We start from the raw sequence: 16,540 nt of genomic DNA on the forward strand, positions 1-16,540 counted from the left end.
AACAGCTGATTGTGAGATCACAACACTCCCAGTGACGCCCATTTCCCCGCCCACTCAAGCCAAGGGCCAATCAGAATATTACACAAGAGCCAAGCTGGACCTTCTTGGTAACAGGGTGGGGGTTGGGTGAACTGAGCTGTCATCCTGGATGTCTGCATGGAGACGTCGAGGTGCATAGAGTCTGGTCTGAGGTCAGTTCAGCGTTCGCCAGATGAACGGGTGTGGTAGGGGTTGCAACTGATCTTGAGTGCGTTCTTATCCAAAATGACTCAACCTGTATTTGAAAGGCAGAGAGCAATAAACCTTCATGACAGCTGCGTGATAAAACACTGTCAACCTCGTCACTAATTACTGATGAGTATTTTTCTGATAAAGAGACAATGTACCAAATGAAAATACCTCTTATATAACCAACCTTCCCCTGTACATAAAGTAAAAATCCCAATGGCATTTGACAATACTAATGAATCCAGTAAGATGTTTAAGCATCTAACGATGCATGCAATCAACAGTATTGTATGATGCTGGGAAGGTGATCTTATTCAGATGTTAACACATTTTTCAAAAAGCACTTTGACATCAGTGGTGATAGATTACATTTAGCCAATAAACACATTTGCAAACAGGATAAAGAATTTGGAGTTGGTTTACTGGTCAATTCAAAGCCCGAACAAGTTGCTTGTTCAGTACAGTGCTCCATTGATAGGAGGACTATCCCTTTAAATTTCATTTGTAGAAAATCTACTTCTACCCTCCCCCTCACCATTTCACTCTCGCTTCACTGGGAGGGGCTGCAAATGCCACTCGACATGAGCCAGCCTATCAGACGGGCCTTAGTGTGAATGCAGCATTTGAGCAGCCAATAGGCCGCAGTGGTTTAGAAAGCCTTTGGATGGACTAGGAGGACTTTCGACTCAGAGGTCCCAGCATTGGTGTCGCCCACAGCCCTCCCCTGTTCTAGCCCACTCCTCTTGGGTCATGCAAGCTGGCGACCATGGCCCGTGACTGAGTGTTTGTGATGTGTGACTGTGTGTGTGCGTGTGTGTGCATGTGTGTGTGCGTGTGTGATGTGTGCCTGTGTGCCTGTGTGTGTGTGTGTGTGCGTTTTGTATTTGATGTTATGTATCAGGAACTCTCTGTGACATCTTACATTATGAATAGATCAAAGGTCGTGAGACGTCCAGTTGACCTCCCAGTATCTCTTCCCAAACATTACTAGGGCACAATAACACAACAGACTGAGTACCCAGTCCAGTTGTACCTGAGCTGACATTAGCAATAAGGATGATGCTGGGTTATAAAAGAAAGGAACCTGTCTAGCTTTCCAGTCAAAGACAGTCCCAGACAGGACCTAGCAGTCATAAATTCCTCTAAAGAGTCCAGGTATGTTTGTGTGTGTAAGCCCAGACCACACCTAAACAGACAAGTTGTGTGTTGTTAGGTTGGAACCTGTACAAACAAATTATTAATCTGCCTCTGGCAGTCTTCGTTGATACCTCATCAGGGAGAGACGACAGGACAGTCCGGCCAAGTGACTACCCCTGCGCAATGTGAGCACCCAGGGCAAGATGATAAGGCTTTAGCCTATTCAGTTACTAGGTGCTAGGTAACACACTCTCTCTTTCTCTCTCTGTCTCTCTCTCTCTCTCTCTGTTTCTCTCTCTCTTTCTCTCTCTCTCTCTCTCTCTGTCTCTCTCTTTCCCTCTCTGACCCTCCTGTGACATCCTGATCCACACACAACCGTAGTAACGCAATCAATACAACAGTGCTGCTTGAGCACTCTTTAAAGTTTTTTTTTAGTGTTGTTTTTTTTAAAGCTACTTCTCATTTTAAATGACATAACTGTGACCATGTAACTAAAGTGTCTTTGTGTGGTTTGGGTTCATGAAGGTCCTCTGCTCTCTAGATTGATCTTTTCAGATCAGAGCTTTTGCAGATAGGGTACAGATTCCTACAGTTCTCCCAGCATGCATCTGGGACAAGTTAGAGAACTAGGTGAGAGGTCAGAGAGCTCTGTGTGTTCTATTGTGTGTGCGTGCGTGTGTGTGTAAAGAAGGCACAGCTGATCGTTGTGTCACGCCTGCACTTGCCCTGACTGACCTAAGGTACACGTGAGGACAGCTTGTATACAAAGTGTACAGAATGTGTGTGTGGGTGTGGTGTGTGTGTGTGTGTGTGTGTGTGTGGTGTGTCTGGTATTTGGAGTCATGACCTAGGTGTATTATTGGACAGATCTACTGAGACTTTTCTTGAAGTTCCACCGAAAAACCAAAACATCAACAAAGTAAAATAGACCAAAGAATACTCTGAGAGGAGATTTAAGTGTGTGGCTGGAAATGAACTCGGTCCAAAAACTCCTTCATATCCCAGACCACCATTCACGGGAATGCAGAAATACAGTTCCCTGAAGCGAATTTGTCCTTTCAGACTGAACCTATTTGGAGGTGTTTCAGCCTCATGTCTATTCAAGCCTGCTTCGATGTCAAAGGTAAACAAAACAAAGCCTTACACAGCTGTAGCTAAGACAGCTAGCTGGCTGAATCATCCTTGTAACAACAGACCCGAGCAGGGCTTATGAAACAGTCCCATCCTGTGGAGTGTGATGACAGTGTTAAGGAGTGGGAGGAGCATTCATGGGAGCATTGCACCATTTGTTACTGAGTTTGCATTGGTGAGCAGGACTGTCCTGTGAAGTACATACTGTAAGTGCATCTATATTTTAAAAAGGGTTATGGAGTGGAGTTCGCAGTTAATGCATGCCAGTGACTGTAATTTGATTGCACTTCTTAGTAAAATAAGAACATATTTTTTAATGGAATGATATGATTAACGTGTTAAAGTGTGTTTCAGCGTGTTTATGTTTTGGTCCTATTCCTGTTCCTGGTCCTGGTCCTGGTCCTGGTCCTGGTTGTGGTCTTGGTCTAGAACGGCAGACGCGTTCCGCTCCACATTCTCAGTCCAACAAGTAAACCAGCAGCATTCAAGGACCTGAGGGGCTGGTCTTGTATCAGGAAGCACTGCGAGGGTACACATGATGATGTAACTCACTTCAAGACCAGATGTTCCAGTGAGGAGAAGAGAGGTGGGAGGGAGAGGGGACACACACGAGGGAAGTCTCACCATCATTCCATCAGAGTCTTCAACGGCTGGCCAACATTTATATGAACTGTAACTTATGGTTAGCATAGTAGTCGTACAGAAAAGAACGCTTCCCATTTGTTACCCTTGGAAGTGGCTTTGCTTCTCAGCTTGAAGTGTGTTGGTCACTTAAGTCGTCCCAAATCCGGATGAGAAAGGCCAAAGTGGATCAGTGGTGGTCAGTCAGTTCACACTAACAGCTTGATCGGCATGGACTACAGGTCTAGTTTTAACCTAACTTGGTCCTAACCAGACTCTCGTACATTTCATGTCTATAGAGAGTCTGGGATCGCTTCATTGACAAACGTTAACTTCCTTGAAGGCGGGTACTCTGTTGAAGTTTAAAACTATTGGATCTGCCCAGAGCCACTCTGGATAACCAATCGCTAGCGTTCGCCTTAGCCAACTCCTTCACCACTGATGGAGCTAGCTGGAAAAATCTAACTGTCCCCGAACCCCGTGGGGAGGAGAGCCACAACATCATGGCCACCAACAAAACTCTGCAAATGTTGTTCTTGCTCCGGCTTTAACTTTTGGATATTCGGCAGCGTTGCCACAATGGAACAAATGGTTTCGTTCACATCTTTCTCCGCCGCCATTACTGAACTACAACTCAAACTAGCGCACGACATCAAGGTCATCGTTCTCAGCCACTCCGTCTGTTTGCTGGTTGAACCTACAAAAAGTTGATTTGAAAAATCTGACTAATATGCCGAAATCCCAGACCTACTACAGAAGCAAAATGATCATTGAGCGGAAGTAAGTATGAAGGCAGAACCAGGCTAGTTTTGACCATCATGTCCTCAGAACTTTAACTCTCCTTATGTTCCCACTACAGGCCCATTGAGCCTCTCACTTCCCCTCCCTGCTGTCTTTCTGTGTGTCTCCTCGCTCTTGTCCTTCCCTGACCTCTTGTCCTTTCCTCCTACCCTTTCTCCTCTTTTTCCTTCCTCTTCATCTCTCATCTCTCATCTCCTCCTCTTCCTCCTCCATCTTTCTTTCCCACTCTCCCCCCTCTCCTCCACACCCTCTAGACTTCTGTTCCCCCTTCTCCCTCTCACCCCTTCCTCACATACCCCATTTCGACCTCCTTCCTCGCTTTATCTCGCTGCGTCGCCCCTTTCGCTTTACCCCCTGTCGTCAGAATGTGCTAACCCATGATAAGGGCTCCAGCAGCCCTAGATAGGTCGGTCTGTAGGCCCTGGCTTTCAGTATCATCTCATCCCAGCCTGGCTTGACACATACGACGAGACGAATGACCTGCCTACTGCATCGCACTGGGGCCCAGTCAAAAGAAAAATGCACGCTCGCACATATTCAAGTCGGATGCAGTTCCTCATTTTATAAATAACTTTTCCTGGATTATCTCACTCGGGCTTTGTCCCGTATAAATTCAGCTGTTTCCTGTGTGTCCAGACAGCGCCGATGAGGCGGCGTGTCCCTGGCTTTCTAATGCACAGTCTGAATAAACGTTCTGTTGCAATCCATCTGCTCCGACCACTCAACAAATCCTCCGGCCCTGACTCAGCCGTGACATGTCAAAGGTTGCTTTGACATCTTCACTACAACAAGGCAGGTCTGTAAAGGCAGCCAGGCACAGGCCTAGGAGGAAGTCAAAATGACCATTTAGCAGCAGGTGGATTCCACTGGAGAGAGGGAGGGAGGGAGGGAGAGAGAGAGAGAGAGAGAGAGAGAGAGAGAGAGAGAGAGAGAGAGAGAGAGAGAGAGAGAGAGAGAGAGAGAGAGAGAGAGAGAGAGAGAGAGAGAGAGAGAGAGAGAGAGAGAGAGAGAGAGAGAGAGAGAGAGAGAGAGAGAGAGAGAGAGAGAGAGAGGATGGAAATGGAAGTAACACGGACACCAAAAGAGTCGGGGGGCAGCTCTCTCGTTCCCATTTCCCCTCCCCCCCCCCCTTCAACCTTTATAAAGTCTTTCCCTACAAGGCTAACACAAACAGAGCTGGACGTGGTGTCCTTGGCAGGGCCTGCCTGGAGAGCACGGCTGGGGGACGGACTGTGATAGCGAGGGCAACAAGCTGGAGACGTTCGTGATAAGAAAAGTTTGCCTCCCGCTCCCAGCGTGTCACTTTCACTATCCTTGGCCAGTGTGTTCATATGTGAACATATTCGTATGTGCTCCAGGACCTACTGTTCATTCCCATTCGAAATGGTGTTGTCCCTAACCCTAGCCTTAACCCCTAATGTCAATCCAAACCCAAACCCTCAACCTAAAAGTCCTCTGTAAATAGCAGTTGATGTTGCGAGGACCAGAAAATGGACCAACGTTTCCTGAGTTGACCACACTTTTGGGGTTTCGGTTGTCACAAGAGTAGCAAAACCTGTACACCAACACACGCAAACACACACACACCCACACTGTCTCTTTTCCTCTATTCCTTTAGCGTGTTTGTTTTGGACCCTCCCCTCTCTCTTTCTGTCCCGTGCTCCTCCCCCCCCCCCCCCCTCTCCATCCAGCCCCTCTCTGCTGTGTGGGAAGATGATCTCTCTCTCAGCTGTGACTCCTCACATTGACCCACGACACGGCCTTCCGCTTAAAATAGCCAGGATTATATCAAAGAGAAATTGAACCATGAATAACCTGGTGTTGTTCCACTGACCATGACGTCAGTAAAGTCCCTGTATGTTGAATGAACAGTATGTTTAACACATCGGATGAGCTGTAGTCAAACTGGACGTTTTCGTTCTGTTGAGCCGTAACGGTTACTGGGCTCCCCTTGGGAGTGCCATCTAAACTTTCTTCCAAATGATTGACTTTGTTCAAATCAAGGACACGGGGGACACAACATTCACAACGGTTTAACCGTTCTCACAAACTGACCAGATTTTGACAGGTCAGCCCCACTGTCACAGGTGTCATCATACTCTCTGTCACTCACATTCACACACACACACACACACACACTCACATGCGTACACACACAACACACACATTGCTTCCCCGCACACACACAACTACACGAACACGCATAAAGTTGAATAGGTCAGACCGTGCAGTACTAAACGTCCAATTACACAACACTCAGCTGGTACAGAAGGACCCTGTCCTATCTCTTTCAGGTACAGCAAGGACTCTTGTCACCGTGCCATGAAAAGACATTGTATCCTAGTCCAGTAAAAACCACATAGGGGACAGTGGGGGGTGTAGCTCAGTGGTAGAGCGCATGCTTTGCATGTATGAAGCCCTGGGTTCAATCCCTGGCATCTCCAGTGGTAAAAATATTTTTCAAGACACTCAACAAGATCATCTTGAAACTGTAGATGCATCGCGCCAGACACTTTAAAAATACAGAACTAGTACAGCCTCTCCCTGCGTGTGCCCTAGCAGCCACTTCTGTGTATCTTGGCCCTTTGCTCCATGACCTCCCCTGGCCCTAGAGGAGGCCACCCCAGACGGAAGGCTCCCTGGCTCCCATGTCCCTCTCTGTTCAGCCGGTCCACCTCAGCACACTCCCCGCACCATGGAAGTGGACCATCCTGGAATGTCACATGGACAGATACACATGAACACACACACACACACACACATATATAAATGCTGTGGGCCTGTTTGGGACTGTCTGACCCTTTTTTGCCCTCAAAATTTGAATCAAAATCAGAATTTGGCAGGGGTTGCAAATTAGCCTAATTGGCTAGAAACCTTTTATGCAACACATATTACTACACATATTGTTATGGCTTTGACGGTGAAAATTATGTTTGTAATAATGTGCGCTGCATTGTCCCTGACAAATAAACGAATAAATAAAATACATTTAAAAAATGTGTTCATTCTATGTGTACACCGACAAGGAATTTACTTTGGTGGGCAAGTGCATACAGTAAACATAATAAACAAATTGGTAAAATGTAGAAATATGAACAACAAAACACTGGCAGAGCTATACAAAATAAAATATAAAATAATATAAAATTTAAATATGTGTAATAAGGCTAATTGTGGAAGGAAAGAAACTGTTCTTATGGTGTAAAGTTTGGGTCCTGATGGACCTTCTGCTGGAGGGGAGTGGCTGAAAGAAAGAAAGAAAGAAAGAAAGAAAGAAAGAAAGAAAGAAAGAAAGAAAGAAAGAAAGAAAGAAAGAAAGAAAGAAAGAAAGAGAGAGAGAAACCCTGTCATCATCATCATCATCATCATCATCACCATCATCATCAAGGTCTCATAATATCCTCCCTCTGAAAATGAAAATTGTTGACCTCATACTGACCCTGAGTGAAACTCACTGGCTGACACTCAACTTCCACAGTGTCCAGGCCTCGAGGTTGTGTACACGTTGCCCTCTGACACCATCCAGTGGTTGCTTGATATACAGTCTCTGAGGACTCTCCTATCAGTTCCTCAAAGTGACACCAGGTGGCGATGTATCACAGCCCATCTTTTCTTCTTACATGCCACAGATGCTTCATTTTTTTAAACAGAGGATTTATGAATGCGAAGGCCTGGCGTGACAGGTAACATTATGGTGTATCCATACAATTAGAATCCTTGCATGTCTTGTACTATCCTGGATGGATGTGGCTCAGTGGTAGAGCATTTGAATGCAGACCAAGATGTCCCATATTCAAATCCCCCCATACTGCTAAATGAACACATAGGCACATCGAGAAAGACATTTGGTAAGTAAAACATCCAGGCCTGTTCCCAAAGGATTCAATAAATCGACAAATCACAGAAAACAAGATCATCAATTGCTCGTGAAAAGAACTTGCCAGAACCTTAGACCATCAACGTGACATGAACCAGTCCTCTTATGCGACTGTAAAACAAAAAACATTGCTTTGGCTGTCTGGTGAAGCGGCCCTGTCAGTGGTCTTCAAAGCATGCAGAGCTGGTGGTGCAGGGCTGCTAATCTCCCCGGGGATGGGACATCCAGGCCTCAGCTCTACAGGCCCCAGCAGGGCAGTGATTAGGGCCCCTCGGTTTTACGACGGTCCAATTCACTGAATGAGCTCGAGACACTAGCCAGTTGTGGAGCCCCCATCACCCCTCATCTCTGCCGAGGATCAGGCTCCTTGAAGTGGCCACGTTTCTAAATTGCCGCCCTGATAACGCCAACGCACAGATGGATATGGGGTGACCCTCTCTCTCTTGGAATCTGGCCTTTGGTCATTCCTGCTATCTGTGCTTCTTAGAGATGGACCATGACGGAGAGCAGGGAGAGGATCTTCCAGGGCTGTGCAACTTACCCATGCGAGACAAGGTATGTGTCTCTGTTTGTGTGTGTGTTGGGTATGTGTGTGTGTGTGTGTGTGTGTGTGTGTGTGTGTGTGAGAGAGAGAGAGAGAGAGAGAGAGAGAGAGAGAGAGAGAGAGAGAGAGAGAGAGAGTGCATGTTCAAAAAGGGACAGGCAAACAGACAACAAGGGCAGAGAGTGTTAGAGTGAGTGAAAGGGAGTGATGGAGACAGAGTGCGTGGGAGAGATAGGGAGAGAGAGAGAGAGAGAGAGAGAGAGAGAGAGAGAGAGAGAGAGAGAGAGAGAGAGAGAGAGAGAGAGAGAGAGAGAGAGAACTTGTACAATTCACGGAATTTTCCATGATCTCTCGAAAGTGAGAGATCACTTTCGAACACACACAGACAAGATTGATTTTGAGACAATGTGACAATATACACCCCTGTTCTAGGCTTGTTTTTATTATTGTGAAAGTTACTTTCCAACAAGTTTTTTCAACATTTACTGACTGATAATTCTACTCTAAAGGCAAGATTACAAAATACAAAACCACATTTAAAGCCAGAACTGAACCAGTTAATGTACCTTTAGAATGAACCCTATGCTTAGACAGTGATAGATGCAGTGTAAATAAAAAACGACAAAAAATAATAGATGCAGGGGTATACACACACATCTACAAAGACAAAAGTATTTTAAATAACAGACAAAAAGAGAGAAAAAGATTGACAGAGACAAAAGAGAGAGTGAGAAAAAGAAAGAGAGTGATAGAAGTGACAGAGACCTGGATGGTGGAAAGTCTCCCTGTCTGAGAGAGACAGCAAGACAGAGCGAAGGCAGGCGAGAGAGCGCGAGAGAGAATGAATGCATTTTCAATTAGAGAGGACGAAAGAGAGAGAAAGAAAGAGAAGTAACTCCTGTTCAACAATCATCCTCTCACACCTCTTACACTTCTTTTGACTCGAAGGACACGGTCATTTTCAATTCAAGTCATCAACAGTTAGACCTTGTGATACCTTTGGTCACCGTAGCAACATTAATGAGTTGTTTTGGATCATCTGAATCTGCCTGGTGTTGAGGGACTGGGTGCCAGCAATGGTCCCTGTCTGGAGACCATGGTGATGCTACTCTCAGGCCGCTCAGAGCTCAGAGCCACGTGCAGTTCAGAGGTCAACCCATGTCCGGCCCCCCTCTGACAGCGCCCCGGGTGACCCGGAGTTGCCCTCAAGGTGGGGGTCCGACACGTACCGCTAACCCCCCCTGGAGGTGCCCCCCTGACTCCCCTGCCCCGCCTGCGCCCCAGGAACAACTCCCGAACCTTCAGCCAGAAGCGGCGGTCACGGGCGCTGTAGATCAGGACGTTCCAGGCGCTGCTGCAGGTCAGGATCCAGAAGGCACACAGGGAGAACCAGCACCAGTCCACTCCCCCTGCCACGCTCCCCACCACCAGCACCGCCACGGGGGCCACGGAGACGGACAGGAAGGCCGACAGGATGAGGATGGTCTTGGCCGCCTGCAGGTCAGAGAAGGCCGGGCCCCTGTGCGTGCCTTGAGCCTTGGTGAGAATGTTCTTCCGGGCACGACAAAACCTCCGCACGGCACAGAAGGTGATCAGGTTGACGAGGTAGGTCGCCCCCAGGAGAGAGAAGTCGAAGGCGGGGAAAAGGAGCATGACGCTCCACCCTCCTCCACCGGTGCTCTGGAGCGGATGAAGATGTGAGAGAGTTAGTGTCAAACTATTAACACCCACAATTACTCGATCGATGGTTGATCAGTAATCCTGGAAGGGAAATTTATTGTTTACCTGGTATAAACATGCAGTTTGTGTTTAATCAATAAGCTATGTACAATTTGCAAATGTCCAAACGCCAATGTTTGATGTGTGAATAACCATGTTTACTGTAATTAGGTCAACAGGAACTATGGTAGTACATCTTAGCTCTAAGGCAGGCTGTAATCATTTAAAACCAAAGGGACTGAACGTCGACTCAAGTCCCCTCTCTTACAGAAGACTTACAATCACTGACTTCATAAACAGACATCTATATGATAGTTCACTTCTCCCCTTTGCTGCAACAGTTATTAGTACATTGGTCTTCAACATGGATTGGCATACACTGTACTAGAATGTACTGGAAGAGAGATACAATATGGTGGGTCCGTTGATGACAGAGAGACAAAGAGACAGAGACACAGAGAGACAAACAGACAGAGAGACAGAGAAACAGAGAGACAGAGAGAGACACAGAAACAGAGACACAGAGAGACAGAGACAAAGAGAGACAGAGAGACAGAGAGACAGAGAGACAGAGAGACAGAGAGACAGAGAGACAGAGAGACAGAGACACAGAGACACAGAGACACAGAGACTGAGAGAGAATGAGATGTCATTGGCTGACCTGGTCGGGGGGGTGTTGTGGTGGCCCAGTGGAGGAGAGGGCATAGTTGCACATCTTGCTGCAGGCACTGTACTCCAGGATGATGTCTGCACTCAGCAGCAAGGGAGACACGGCCAGGGCGAAGCAGAAGAGCCAGGACACCCCGATGACAACCAGGGTGCGGTCTTTGGTCACCACCACGTTCTTGTGCAACGGCCTGAGAACCGTGATGCTTCGTTCCACCGAGAGCAGGAATATGGTAAAGACTGAGACAAAGGTGCACCCAGCGAAGACAGGCCCTATGAGGTAGCAGGGTCTGAAACCCCCTGGTCCTGGGTCCCGGGGGGGCGGCGGCGGCCCAGCGACGGGGCCTCCTCCACCCACCAGGAGCTTCTTTATCTCGGTGTGGACCGAGTAAGGGATGACCAGGACCCCCACGGCGAGGTCGGCTGTGGCCAGGGAGGCCTTGAGGTAACCCTGAGGGCTGCGGTAACGCCTGGAGCCCAGGAACACCGTCAGGCTGATGACGTTGCCCAACGTTATGGCAACAGACAGGACTAACATGAGAGAGATGTGGAGGACCTCAGCTTTCTCAGCAGGGAGCCATGAACAACTTTGGTTGTCGGTTGTCATGGTTTCCATATTATTAATGTTCAAATGTGATATACCGTATAGCTAAATGAATTAAATGGTGTTTGAGTGCAAATATCTGGCAGCTATGGTGTTCTTGACTTTGGATTTCCACCACCTGTCAAGGAAATAAATGCAATACAAAATAAATGCAAGTAGTTGCTATCATTAATTTACCTTTTGATTGCTGTTGAATAAGATGAATATGATTACAGAATAGAATGTAAAGCATACTTAGCCAATTAAATACTTAAAAAGTCCCTTTTATGCTTTAAACAATCTTGCAAATTTTGAACTCCTGAGCAAGCATCCATAAATGTCTACTTCTTAGAACAGCTTAATTTGGCTAAAACGATAAAGACAATGTTTATGGCAGAATTGCATTTATGATATAAAGAGAGATTAAAAAGTCTTAACCAGCCTACCCCATCATTTGAAATCAGCTGCTTCTGTTTCTTTTCTGTGCGGCTCCTTCGAAAGAACGTGTTTCTTGCCATGGAAAAGAACTGTCGCGTGAGCGCGCAATCATCAATGCTTTTCTCCGTCCTTGGCTCGACTCCGTGCCCGCGCTTACAGTTCCCGTTTTGTGCGAACCCATAATAGCATGAAGGGTTTTTCATTCCACTCTCGATATCAACCCACACATTGCACTCACTTGCTATTTGCCTATTCTGTAAGCTTTCCTTACAGAATTCAAAGCCAGCTTTTTAGAACGATACAATAACGTTTAGCTGCTTCCCCATTTGCCATTAAAACATTTTTGTGGGTGGCTTAAGACAGTAATATTATATAATGCACTTCCTGTCAAATAAGATGCAGATCCACTGGAAAACAAGTAGTGCAAAGAGTGCAAAATGTCCTGCAAGTGCGTCATACACACTCCCTCTCTCTTGAAGCCCTTCACCCAGCTGTGAACACTCAGGGCCAGCCCTGGGCCTCTGCCCTCCACCTGTGTAGGTTCAAAGACTTCTGCGACACAAGTGGAGGACGGTTTGATCCTGAAAGGGACGCCGCGCCAAGACTCCCCTTGTGTACCCAATGACACGCGAGCATTAACAAACGCATGACCAGCCTTGTAGTCTTGTAACACACACCTGAACAACGCACACCATCCCTTTTCAGGAATCGTAGGAAAAACGGGACAGCTTTCTGCATGGCACCTGCTCGTCTGACCTTTGAGTCTGCTTTGTAGTTCAGTTGAAATGGCTTGCAGTCCGCTGGCCACAAACATTGTTTTCACACTACTGTGGTCCAGTCCTACAAGCATCAGTACTCAAACACTTTGATGATAACATTTGAAACCGTTGAAACATCTTGAGTGTGCAATGCAGGTCTGTTACTGATCACTAAAGATGAACGACACGCTTTCATTCGGCAGATGCTTTTGTCTAAAGTGGTGTAGAAATGGTGCATCACAACTGCAACAGATTATCAAGACTAGAAGTGCACAGTTCTAACAGTACTTCAGTGGTCACTGACAAGGATTGGTCCGTTTTACAAGACACAGTGCAGCAATATCCCCCCAAACTTCTTGACTGACATGTTCATCTGAATGGCCTCTATTGGGGATTTCCTCTCCAAAAAGACTACATTTACAATCCCTCTTTGCTATAGGTTGATCTCCCAGCAGCTGTAGTCAGTGAGGATCTTCGGAGGAGCAGGGAGACGCAGCAGTTTGCAGTTGATGACATGTGAGTCAGGACAGGATATGAGGCGACAAGGGAGCTGTGAGACATCAGGGCTCCTGCTGTAGCCTCGGCCTTTCAAATGCAGATCTCCTCTCCTCATGCTAATACGCCTGGAGGATGGCTATTGTGTGTTTTGGCGACGCCTTCATACCAGGTATATCGGGACATCCATCTTTTGTTTGGAAAGAACACGAAAGACAAACAGGCACATGATTGCCAGATGCTGTGTACGCATCAGATGGAATCCCCCTTTAGGTTGCCATTGTTTTAATACCACAAGATGGTGAGGGTCTTCCAGAAAAAGAAAAAAATAATAATATGGCATGTGTTCAGAAACAGCACATTCACTTGGAATATTGCCATTGCTAGTATCTTACAATTCAGATTGTCCTCCATTTGTTCCAAACATTAATTTGAGTTTTTGCCATGTGTGTTATTAATCCTGACTTGATGGGTGTTGAGGTTCCTATGGTGTGAATGGTTAAAGGGTCTTGGTCATAACAGACAGAATGGCTGGAGGAAGCAACAAGACCACAGCACCTGACCTAAGCTCAGGTCACAAAAACAATGATAATAGGATGATGAATCAGGGCTGTTGTCAGAAGTGCATTTTTGCATGTGTGTTTCTGTGTGTGTGTGTGTGTGTGTGTGTGTGGGGGGGGGGGGGGGTCTCCATATGTTTTGTCTTGCATTCCTCAGGGACTCCTAATCTAACTCCCGCAGGTCTTCAGTGCCCCTCACCTCTCCCCTGTCTCTCTTTCTCTCTCTCTCTCTCTCTCTCTCTCTCTCTCTCTCTCTCTCTCTCTCTCTCTCTCTCTCTCTCTCTCTCTCTCTCTCTCTCTCTCTCTCTCTCTCTCTCTCTCTCTCTCTCTCTCTCTCTCTCTCTCTCTCTCTCTCAACAGTGGGAGGTCAGTCACAGCCATGATCAACACTCCATCGATCAACGGAAAACGCTGAAACGTGTCTCCAATTCTCCATCTGTAGACAAAACAACAAAAGCCTCGACACTTGCAAATTTCGCTTCGGGAGGTTCAATTCCAACTCCACAGACAGAGCATACCCCTCTAAGGAAGCAGGTGAAATGGTTCTCCGTCAGAGACAATACAGTGCGATGGAGACAGACGTGGGAATGAATGACAGGCACCCTCGGCGCTCTTTACCATCTTGATTGGTCACTTAACGCCCCAAACGCACACCCCACCCCCCACTCCTAAAAGCACCAGAACAACACACTGTGGAAGAGAGCTCTTTCAGCCTGGCTGGTCGCGGATCAAAAGCCCAACCTGTGAAAAGTGACCGTGAACAACAGCAGTACAGACCTGCTGAATATCTGGCTGCACCTTCCCCAGGGACCACATCTGCTTGGATATTTGAATATTTCAACTACTCCACAGGGACTTTGCTAAAACATCACAGGAAATCCTTGTATAGAACAACACTCACGTTTTTGGAAGGCTATGTTTGTTCAAAGGAGATGGACTCAGTGCTTGTAGTGAATGCTAACGCGTAATTGACACCTTTCTTTAACAGACACCTTTATCCACAACAACATACAGCGTGCGGGGCGAGGGGGTGAGGGGGGTGATCGAACCTGCGACCTCTCTCTGATCTGCGGTGTTCTATCCACTGAGCTACACCCTCCCCTTAGTACATCACACTCATTCAGTGTTTCTGTTCGTCTTCATCCATACTCCATGTATTCCTGCTCCGCTGCACTTGACACCAGGGTGAGGGCTGGTTTAGGAAAGTCTCCCTAATGGCCTTCCATGACCAGAGGGGGAAGAGTTGGTCCCTTAGGCAATGCGTGGAGAACATCTGTTCTGAATTGAGAATCACTCTCCTTTTCTTGTTGTGTGTCAGAAGGTCAACTCTGGGCCCGGTCAGTATGCCTGTGGTTACATACCAGCCATGCCACTCTCTTCTTCTCTGGGACTCTTGCAACTTGTGCAGAGGGAGAGGAAACTTTTGTATTGTGCATGTTATCGGCAGATTTCTACCTTTCATATTTTTTTCATGTGTACATGAAAGTATGAAAGGTATGTGTGTTTTGGATGTGTTTTGGGTTCAGACAGGTATTGGGATAGAAGTTTTTAAGCTCAATTAATTTTTACTTGCCAGCAACACTTCCGTACATTCTGTGAACAACATCAACGTGGTACAGAAAGGCCACATTTCTACGTCTGTTTTATGCGTGATGGTTCGTACCAGTCGCATATGTCTTTTCTATTTGCTTATTGTTTTTACAGCGGCCTTGCCTCGCTTGACCCCCAGTCTGCCCGGCGTCGGCGTCAACGAGCGCTCTAACGACGTGTGAACTTTCGGGCATGCCGTGACATTCCAACATGCCAGAACAATGGCGTCTTTAGACAGGTGCACACCCCTCATTCCCTCAACCGGTCACATAAGGGCATTTGACCCTTTTTCGCAATGCTAAATAGGGACACTTAAGGCCGTTACATTCCAGAGTAATGAGTGGTGGGCACCCAATGAACTGTCATCAAAACAACTTGCATGCTAATGGCGGTGGCATTGGTTTAAATTAAATTACTACTGGCAGACTTAATTAAAGTATCGAACTTAACCCTGCCTACAATGTTTTATCCTACCTACTCTTGACACCATTAAAAAGGCCACACTAGAGTCACTATGTGAACCTCAGGGGGGTCGACTCGGTTCGATGCATTTCACAGCACCTTGGGCACTTCGTTTTAGGACGTGGGGTTTACATCATCATATTGTTCCTGTCAGCTCCGTTACTTTCCCCGCTGCGGCCATATGCGGGAGAACAGCGCCCCTTTTCATCGGGACCGACTGGGTCCCCGCTGGGTCTCACCGTGGAGGGCATGAATAGAGAGCATGCTCCTTTGTACGTCAGGAGGGAAGAGAACGGTGCGCTTGTGCTCGGTACATTAATAAAACCTCCATCTCCTGCGGGTGTGTAAAATGCTGCTTTGTGCGTGTAAAACGCAACGCTAGTTGAGTCATTTAATAACAAAGTTCTACGTGCATACAGAGGCTCATTGTATGCCAACATCTCATCGTTCATGTCACGAATATACAGAACATTCATTGTCTTGTTATCGCCAATGAACTATTGGTTGTCTGGATGGGCCTCACTGACCTAGTTAATTACGTGTCTGCATTATGATTAATAATCCCGTATCAAAATCGAATTTAACCAGAACCCCGACAGAGGGCGCTATGGATTAATTTTAAAGTAGGCTTTGTCATGGCTGATTGGTTATAGGCTGGCTATTTCAAACACATGCTAATTAAAGTTAGTACATTTTTTGAAATTCTTCAGGTACCTGTCTAGAATTATTATCAATCCAACTTATATAATGAAAATAATATGAAAAGAGTATTTAGGTCACTTTGAAGCCTTGGCGGGTGGATTTAAACACATAGATAAATTATGGTCGACAATGTAAAGATGTGCAAAGAGGTGTCTTAGAATACACGCACAAGCTGCTTTGGAATGTGCTCTGACTGCCAGCCATCAACATGACTTGTATTCCTCTACT

General features: G+C 46.6%; 1 protein-coding gene and 1 non-coding gene across 2 annotated transcripts; one reads left to right on the forward strand and one right to left on the reverse strand.

The window, feature by feature from the left end:
• Positions 1 to 6,290: 6,290 nt before the first annotated feature.
• On the forward strand, positions 6,291 to 6,362 carry trnaa-ugc (transfer RNA alanine (anticodon UGC)). Its single transcript has one exon. It is a non-coding gene; the product is annotated as a tRNA-Ala (tRNA).
• Positions 6,363 to 9,374: 3,012 nt separating this feature from the next.
• LOC146251607 (cannabinoid receptor 1-like) lies at positions 9,375 to 13,188 on the reverse strand. The gene is made up of 4 exons (XM_084681350.1): positions 13,168 to 13,188; positions 12,827 to 12,863; positions 10,733 to 11,285; positions 9,375 to 10,005 (listed from the first exon to the last, which is right to left on the reverse strand). The coding sequence occupies exons 1-4, from the start codon at positions 13,186 to 13,188 to the stop codon at positions 9,375 to 9,377; spliced, it is 1,242 nt and encodes a 413-aa protein (XP_084537476.1).
• Between the last annotated feature and the right edge of the window lie 3,352 nt (positions 13,189 to 16,540).

This window comes from Hypomesus nipponensis, chromosome 18 (assembly GCF_054491055.1).
Source record: "Hypomesus nipponensis isolate SF chromosome 18, ASM5449105v1, whole genome shotgun sequence".
Classification (NCBI taxonomy): Eukaryota; Metazoa; Chordata; class Actinopteri; order Osmeriformes; family Osmeridae; genus Hypomesus; species Hypomesus nipponensis.

Coding starts and splice junctions, on each gene's coding strand:
- LOC146251607 (XM_084681350.1), bottom strand. CDS start 13,188: ATGGATGTCCCGATATACCTG. Junction 11,286..12,826: donor ATATTGCTGCACTGTGTCTT/GTAAAACGGACC, acceptor CTGCTGAGAAAG/CTGAGGTCCTCCACATCTCT. Junction 10,006..10,732: donor TCCACTGGGCCACCACAACA/CCCCCCCGACCA, acceptor CACCGGTGGAGG/AGGGTGGAGCGTCATGCTCC.